The sequence below is a fragment of the Hemicordylus capensis genome, chromosome 1, assembly GCF_027244095.1.
Source record: "Hemicordylus capensis ecotype Gifberg chromosome 1, rHemCap1.1.pri, whole genome shotgun sequence".
In the NCBI taxonomy this organism is placed as follows: domain Eukaryota; kingdom Metazoa; phylum Chordata; class Lepidosauria; order Squamata; family Cordylidae; genus Hemicordylus; species Hemicordylus capensis.
The window spans coordinates 144348998-144357973 of record NC_069657.1 but is presented as its reverse complement, the minus strand read 5'-3'; the positions used below and the strand labels follow the sequence as shown (position 1 = coordinate 144357973).

Below are 8976 nucleotides of genomic sequence, written 5' to 3'. Positions count from 1 at the left end.
GTGTGTCGGGGGGAACAGACTCTTTTTCTCTACTCCTCCTCTGCCCATGCACTTTCAAGTTTTGTACAGGCAGAGGAGGAGGAGGGGGAAAGAGGAGAGAAGTTGGAAGGGCAAAAAGCAGGTGGTGGAGGAGGAGGCAGAGGCAGTGGAGCAACAACAGTAGGAGCAGCTGAATGACCAGAGAGGGGAGGGGAGATGTGAGATGGTTCCAGAGGTAAGTGAGGCAGACCCTCAGGCAGAGTGGTGCATGTTCTTCAGACACATCCACCCAACTATAGCTCTGACCCTGATTATATGTAAGATTAAATTGCAAAAAATAAAAATAAAATATATATTTTAAAAATCCAGTGCAGTTCAATTCAGTTTATTTGTTACAGTTCCTTTTGATATCTCATATTGGTCTGAAAGACAAGGGAAAATGCTGCCTGCCACCTTCCCCTTCCCTCCAAAGATTATGCCCCTGACTGCAGTCACTGCATCTAGTTTTCAGTACAATGGATTTTTCACAGGAGTCGAGCTTACATATCTTCCAAAAGGATCTATTTAAATTAAGTAGAGGGTGGTAGGGCATGCCCAGTTCTGTGAATATTTCAAACTAATATCAAACTGACAGAAAAGGTTTCAAGAGAAGCAGCACTTCATTAATACATCTGATTATCTTTCTGGGGACTCAGGAGGAAAGAGAATGGGAGAAGTGGAAGAAAATAATTTGTGAAATACATATGTGCTATTTTTATGGCCCTTTGTAAACAATGCAATCTTTGCATCAGTCATCTGGAGATCCAAGCTGCATAAATACTACTTCTGCCGCATGCTGAGGAAGCACTTAAGAAACAGGCAAGAACACCAAAGAATGGGCTGAGCATCTGAGAGATCGAGACCAAGAAGTGAAGATTCCTCTTACAGTTTCCAGTATGGAACAGCTTTATACAGATGTATCAGAAATGATGACCTTAGAGTTTGCTGAATGCATGTTCTAAGAGAAATTAGGGCTGTTGGCCTTTGATGCTGTTTGTTAGGTAATCAAATCACAATCAAATCAGAAAATAAGGATTCATAATAATACCTGCCACAATACTTGGGATATTGATTCTAGTTGATCTTCAGTGTCTGTCAAGCATCTAACCTAGGCTAAATGCTGTGCTAGGTAAGAGCCTTAAACAACCTTTCTCATCACTCCCCCAACGATGACCCACTCACCGTTCAATGTAGAACCAGTTTGCATCAAACCAGACTTCGTCTAGGTCAATCACGGACTGAACCGGCCCACTCGGTTCACGATCGAATGCCCCTGGCTATAGCTGCTACCTGGGCATGCAAGAACAAGCACAGGTCCAGGAGCAATGCCAAGCTGCAAAACTTTTCTTTCAAGGGGAATTCAACCCAGTTCAGAGCAGGCTAACCACCTGCCCCAAGGTAAGCGCATTTCCCATCCTGGAGAACCTCTATTTTGCCTGGATTTCATTTTAGCACAGAATTCCCACTTCCCAGAGATTCTTCTAATCAGTTCTCAGACTTGTCAACTAATTTCCCAGTCTCAAAATTATGTACACTCAAGGGCACAACTAAATATTTTTGGTGCCCGGAACTGAGGCTGAAGAGCTTCAGAGGCCCCCCAATGTGAGCCCCCCTCCCCCACTGCAACCCCCCCCCGCACTTAATTTTTTTAAAAGTACCTGCTGCTGGCCCCCCCTCACTGCTGCCTGGCCCCCGCTGTGTATCACCACTATTTCCCCCTCTTCACCACCAGAGGGGATCAGAGTGGAGCAGGCCACCACCCACAGTAGCAGTGGGTGCAGGCAGGCCTCCTTGGCCTGTGCAGACCAGCCTCCCTCCTCTGTGTATGTGCATGCGGCGTTGGAGCATGGTGTGCCGCATCCCGTGATGTCACAGGATGCGACATTCCATACTCCAATGGCACACACACGCAAACAGAGAAGGCCCGCCTGAGCCCGCCGCCACCCCTGGGAGGGCGGCCTATTCCACCCACCCACCACAGTGGTGAAGAGGGGGAAATAGCAATGACATGCTGTGGGGGCTAGGCAGCAGTGGTGGGGCATCGGGGCTCTACATTTGGGGGCCCTCCAGGAGGCAGGAGGCCATGGACCCACTACCCCGTGGCCCGTGCCTAAACGCGCCTCTGTGTACACTGGGAAGATGCAATAAATCCATATAAGAAGTGCTACCTTGGAGGAGCATAAAATGAACAGCAACTTCACTTTTGGTTGGGGGGGGGACATGCTCACATGGAAATCATTTTTTGATTAGACATAATGGGTTGTATATCCTAAGCTTTCATGCTGTGGTGCTTTGTAAACAGGAGCACCTTCCATGAACGGAAGAAGCTCACAATCATGGTCTGTCATAACACCAAAAGTTAGGATGCAACCTATAGTGAGGAAACAAGAAAAGGGAAATCCATAGGGCAATAATTCTTGCTTGAGTAAACTGACATGTCTTAATTCAGAAATGTTCAAACCTCTTGTTTGTAGAAGTAGCAGTCTGGATGCTGCCCACTGTCTTCACTGATATGCAGTGACTAGCTCAGACAGCTAATGGAAAATTAGTGCCCTTCCTTAAGCATGTTGCTATCACTGAGTTGTATCCAAAGAAGATTAGTCATGACTAAATCCCATTGATATTAATGTGACTTAGTTACTAATAGCTGACTTGTCTCATTGGTGTCAGTGGTGCTCAGTCATGACTAACTTTCTTAAGATATAACCCACTGTAAATATCTTTTCAATTTAGCCTAATTGGAAGACTTCAGAGGGACCCCTAACCAAAATGAAGTCACTAATCTGGTAGTGAAAATGTGGCACTGCCAGGGAGTGGAACTACCACAACTAAAGACAGTGTAGTGGGAATGGAACCCCAGTAAAATGTTACTTGTGAACACTTTAGATGGATATTTTGTGGCACATTTGAGATTCAGCAAGAATGTTCCACCTGGTCAGATTGGTTTGTGATTCTTGTTCAATTATGCTTGAATTATCTGAACCTACCTGTTCTTCTGTCTAGCCACCTAATGGCGCAGTGGATAAATGCTTGACTAACAAGCAGAAGGTTGCTGGTTCGAATCCCCGCTGGTACTATATTGGGCAGCAGCGATATAGGAAGATGCTGAAAGGCATCATCTCAAACTGCGTGGGAGGAGGCAATGGTAAACCCTTCCTGTATTCTACCAAAGAAACCCACAGGGCTCTGTGGGTGCCAGGAGTTGAAAGCGACTTGATGGCACACTTTATCTTACTTATTCTTCTGGCATCCTTTTGTGGTACATCTGCTCTCTATGGTCTGCATTACATAAAGTAGACCGATCTCTTGTGGGGATGGTGGGAGTATAGTCCTGCTTTGCAGCACGGGGCTAAAAGGATTCTCCTTTTTATCTCATCCAGCTTTATTATCCTAAATGTTCACCTTAAAACAGTAGCGGCCGGTACTGGTGCCACCGGGTTCGGGACAGCAAGAGGCACCTTTAAGAATAAATTAGTAGGTGCTTACCTCTGCTACTGCTGCACCTGAAAGCTGCTCGGAGCAGTGGTGCACCGCCCAGCATCTCCTGTGGCAGAGGATTGGCTCCGCCACTAACCTGTCCTCCACACATGTGTGGAGACCATTTGCTGGCCACACAAATGGCCTTCCCCAGCTGAGTGGCAGAGCCGATACCTGCCACAGTGGGTGCTGGGCGGTGCACCGCCGCTCTGAGAAGCTTTCAGGTGCATCGGTAGTGGTGGTAAGCATCTACTAATTTATTCTTAAAGGTGCCTCTCACCACCCCGCACCTGGCGGTGCCCACACTGGGCACTACTGCCTTAAAATAAAACATAAACATCCCAAAGATTGCAGAACTGCCCGAGAAAAAAGATGAAACTATAATGTTATAACTAGAAGTTCAGGCAGCTGGGCCCTTCTACCAATCATAAATGTTTAGTGGTAATAAACTGCAGTCAAATAATATAAGCCAGAATGAAAGGCAATTAGCAAGCCATTTGTTAATCCATGAGGTGCCATTCAGAAAGGCATAGTGGTCAACATCCAGACCAATGCAGTGTACATGCTACTAACACTGTGCTGATCCGGAGGGGGGGGCAGCGGTAATTTCCCTTTTTCTCCCCTTCCCTCTGAAACTGATTTCAGAAAATATGTCACTGAGGGCTGTGTGACCCTCATTAGTTATTTTCAAGAGTCACATGACATGGGCTGCTTGGGTAAAATCCCTCCTACCCAAGCAGCCCATGTCATCTGGAACACCAAGCGGTCTCCTAACCTCAGCAGCTGCAGCCCGGGGTATCCCAGATCCACTCCCTGGGCAAGATGTGAAGTAGGATGGAAAAGGAGTCCATCCTACCTTACCTTTTGGTCATGTGCATCGCTGGGGCTTTGAAAACAGCCACCAGAGCAGTGACCATAAAGCCCTGACTGCAGTGCAGACAGGGAAAGGAGCCCAGCTGCATTATAGCACGCTGCCTCTCTACTGCCTGCACAGTGCATTGTGGGATGTGGGAGGACTTCCTCCTCCAGGTCCCATGTCAGGTGACCACCGCCACACTAGTCATGTGGACGTGCGAGCAGCAGTGTCCCAAAGAGGAGCAGATTGTGTGAGGAAAGGTAGGATGGGGCTCCCCCAGCTGGTTGTGTGAACAACATTACAGTCACCTTCAAAGGGAAGAGAACATTGATTAAAATTGCCCCTATCCCATAGGATAGGGGCAATGTGCAGGTAGTCTGGATGTGCAGGTTGTCTGGATGTTGGCTAGTATATTCTGTGGCTATAAAACAGGTAGTGTCACATACTATAAGGTTTTTAGTGTAGGGCAAATTTTACTGTTTTTATTCTATACTGTATAATTTTTTTAACTGTATAATTTTTACTGTTTAAATTCTATACTGACATGCCCAGCAGCTTTAACCAAAATGGACACAATTTATTTCCTTTGAGAGACACAACATGCTATCAATTTTGCTCTTTTCTGAGCGTATATCAATTGAGGGGTGTTTTGATAATTTAATTGACACAGTTAAAGAAGGAGTACTAGTCATCAGTGTCAGGTTCAGCAAATTACTTTTCCATTTTCCCCTTTTAGATTACAGAATATTTTCTTCCAAGTGGAACCTCCAAGTGGAACCTTCATCTCCCTTCATTTTCTACTCTTCACCTCCTATTCTGTAATCCTCAGGGATGTCTGAAGACAATCACACCACTGTGAAAGAGTTCATTTTTGTAGGAATCACAGAAGATTCAAAGCTAGAGCTCATCCTCTTTGTGGTGTTCTTGTTGATCTACTTGGGAAATGTGGGCATGATCCTCCTGATCATCTCGGATGAGCAGCTCCACACGCCCATGTACTTCTTCATCTGCCACCTCTCTGTAATGGACCTGGGCTACTCCACAGCCATTGTTCCACGCATGCTAGCTGATTTCCTTGACCAGCGCAAGGTAATCTCCTTCACCAGTTGTGTCAACCAGTTTGTATTTTTTGTAGCCTTTGTGGATACTGAATGTTACACTTTGGCTGCCATGGCATATGATCGCTATGCAGCTATCTGTCTCCCCCTCCACTATACCATAGTCATGTCAAGGAAGGTCTGCCTAGTCCTGGGGATTGGTTGCTACTCTGCAGGCCTGATGAGTATGGTGACCCATACCAGCCTCACCTTCAGTTTAGACTTCTGCGGCCCCAATATTATCAATAACTTCTTCTGTGAGATCCCTCCTCTAATAGCACTGTCTTGCTCTGACACTTCTATCAGTGAAATTCTCCTTTTCTTCTTCTGTGGAGTCAATGAGTTCAGCACCATCATTGTCATCCTAATCTCATATTTCTTCATCTTTGCTGCCATCTTGAGGATCCGCTCAGCTGAGGGCAGACGCAAAGCCTTCTCTACCTGTGCTTCCCATCTAACTGGGGTCACACTCTTTTATGGGACAGTTATGTTTATGTACCTGAGGCCACCATCCAGCTACTCATTAGATCAGGACAAATGGGCCTCCGTGGTCTACACACTAGTAAACCCAACACTGAACCCCCTAATCCATAGCCTGAGGAATAAAGGTGTGAAGGAAGCTTGTCGAAGAATAATCACAGCAAGAAAGTGTTTTCACACTGATGAATCAGGGGGAGTACTGATATAATTCCAGGATCGTTGGTGGAGATAGATATAAAAGGGATATAATATATGCCTAGTAGAGAAAAAAAGTCCTGTTTTCTGTGTACAGTGAGCAGTATATCTATGTATAGAATATATTTGGGGGGGAAATGTATTGGCTATTGTGAAAGAATGAGGCCTAGACCTCTTGAGTTTGTAAATAAGCTCCTGTAAATGAATTCTGTTATTGCACTGATATCCCTAAAAACTCTTCATTATTGTAAATAGGATTTTTGTGTTAATATACTTACAAGAACCTATGTATGGGGGCGGAAAAATTTGGCAGCGTCAAGAGTTCATGCCTCCTGTACTTCAGTTTCACATCTGACAAAGAACTGTTTGACAGTTTGGTTTTGGAGGAAAGGTGTAGTGCAGTGGTAGCAGATGTGGGCACCACCAGTGGGGGGGAGTGGCAGGAGGCACTTTTAACTGTAAATTATTAGGTGCTTACCTCTCCTCTCACTGCACCTGACAGCTGTTTTGAACAGTGGCGCCCAGCACCCACTGCAGTGGAGAATCAGCTCCGCCACCCAGTGTGACTAGCAAATGGCCTCCATGCATGTGTGGAGGCCAGCGGAGTGGTGAAGCCGATCCTCTGCCACAGCTGGGTGGGGCGCTGCTGCTCAGAGCAGCTTTCAGGTGCAGTGGGAGAAGAAGTAAGCACCTATTAATTTACAGTTAAAGGTGCCTCCCATTGCCCCCGCCCCTGCAGCACCCACACCAACCGCCGCTGTTGTAGTGACAATCAGGCTTAAGGGGAGGACTCGGCCTCACTTAGAGCAACTGCTGGGAGGGTGGGCCTTTCATAATAGGGATGTGCATGGAACCGGCTGGCCCGGTTCAGTCTGGCACCCCTTAGAACCCCCCTGGTTCGGTCTTCAGGGGGCTTCTTCCAGGCTGCAGGGGGGCACGAAGGTTCCCCCTCCCCCCGCCAGCCTCCCTCATCTCCACCGCAGCCTGTTCTGGCTTTTTAATTTCAATTTTTAAAAATGGGAGCTGTGCATGCGCAAATGGCCTCTGTGAGGCCCTGGGCCATGCCAGGCCTCACAGAGGCCATTTGTGCATGCATGGCGGCGGGCAAAATGGCTGCCGCAAAAAAATACGGAGGTCCAAACAGGTAAAATAAAAAGCTAGAACAGGCAGAGATGAGGGATGCAGAGATGAGGGAGGCCGGTACGGGGAGAGGGAACCTTCACAGACACACACACCCTGCGGCCTAGAGGAATCCCCCCGAAGGGGCTAAAGGTTAAAAAAATGTTTTTTTAGAAAATTGTGAACCCCCTGAACCGTCAAGGGGGTTTGGTCCAAGGTCAGACCAAACTGGGGGGGGGGGTTGGTTCTACCCCAGGACCATCGAACCAAACCGGTTTGACGTAGAACCAAACCCCCCTCGAACTGTTCACACATCCCTATTTCATAACAAGGTAAAGAGCCTGGGAAATTCAAAGCAGAAGGACCAAGCTAGAAGACTGGGTGGGAAATAGACACACAGCCACCTACTGGTGAGGAGAATGCTTTGTTCTGTTAGTTAGTGAGGCTGTTCTCACGAGCAGAGCAGGCTAAGGCAGCCAAGAGCAGGCTAAGCAGCCAAGCCTGTTCTTGGCTGCTTGTGTGAAGCAGAGGGAGGCAAGTGGCAAAGCCACTTGCGCAGTCCTCCTGCCAAATAAGGTTAAGAGAGAAAGTGATCTCTTAACTTCATTTTCGTGGTCGTCTGCCAGCCTTGGCTGCTTGCAGGGGAGACTGCAGGGTCCCCAGCCAACATCAGGGGAATCCCCAGAATGAACCACATACTTGCACGGTGCATTATTGGGGTTTGGGATGGCAGGGCTCCGCTTCCTATCTTCTGACCTTCCACACTGCCAACAGCTATCAGCAATTGTATGGGGGGTGGGGTTTGCCCACCCAGAAAAATTCACCAAAACAACAGAACGCCTAACCTGAACCTGCTGAATCTGACCCAAATCTTTGCTGATTTTTATAATGAACTTCCCTTTGTGACTGCCTTCATCACCTCATGTTCCCCCACCCCGGAGCATTTAAGTCTCAGGGAAGTTTAAAGTAGAAATCATTGCTTTCTCTCTGTGATGGAGAAAAATGCAGTCTCATGGAATCAGCTTAGACAGAAGGGGCTCAGGTTACATCAGACCTGTAGTCTCCATTGTTAAGCTTCCAACAACATCTGCGTATGTTAAACCTACCTAAGTTCTTATGGTGACCAGGCTTCAGTAAGAGGAAGCTGAACTTGAAAGCATATGAAGGCCCACGTTTTGCATGTGCTTACATTTAACTCAGGAATTTCTCCCTCACCGTCCCCTTCTGGACTGCCTCCACAAAAACTCACCAATCTGCCACAACCCCTCCCCGCCACCCCCAGCCCCCACAAATGCAAATTACTCAAAGAGCACACCAGAAAGAGCTGTCAAACTCTCCTTCCTGACACTTGGTGTTCTGGAAATCCACCCAGCAGACTTTAAAGAAACAAAAAAAAACCACGGAAGTGCAAGTTTGGAAAAAAGCTGAGTTATCAGCAATGGCCCCACCACACATCCGAGATAAGTGCCAGGGCATATTTGAAGCCTTGGGGAATAGCCTCTGGAAATAGAGGATATTTTTATGCCAGACATAATTCGGGCTAAGGCAGAATGCACAGCCATAATTCGGGGGGGAACAGAGTGGTGTCTGAACTGGTCCCTGATATCCTGCAACAACTTTGGCGTAAATCCAGCTGCTTTGTGGACTGGCACCCTCCATTCTGGAGGAGATTCAAACTAACAGCAATGAATGTAGAAGCTCTGGGTGTCATCTAGGGTAGCAGTTCGGTTTTTA

The 8976-nt window shown here is 47.1% G+C and overlaps 1 protein-coding gene across 1 annotated transcript; it reads left to right on the top strand.

The window, feature by feature from the left end:
* Nucleotides 1-5124: 5124 nt before the first annotated feature.
* On the top strand, nt 5125-6136 carry LOC128326443 (olfactory receptor 1019-like). Its single transcript, XM_053253302.1, has one exon. It carries the CDS (start codon nt 5183-5185, stop codon nt 6134-6136), a length of 954 nt encoding a protein of 317 aa, XP_053109277.1. The 5' UTR covers nt 5125-5182.
* The last annotated feature ends 2840 nt before the right edge of the window (nt 6137-8976 follow it).

Excerpts from the sequence above, each read along its gene's own strand:
- LOC128326443 (XM_053253302.1), top strand. The coding sequence starts at position 5,183 with ATGTCTGAAGACAATCACACCACTGTGAAAGAGTTCATTTTTGTAGGA.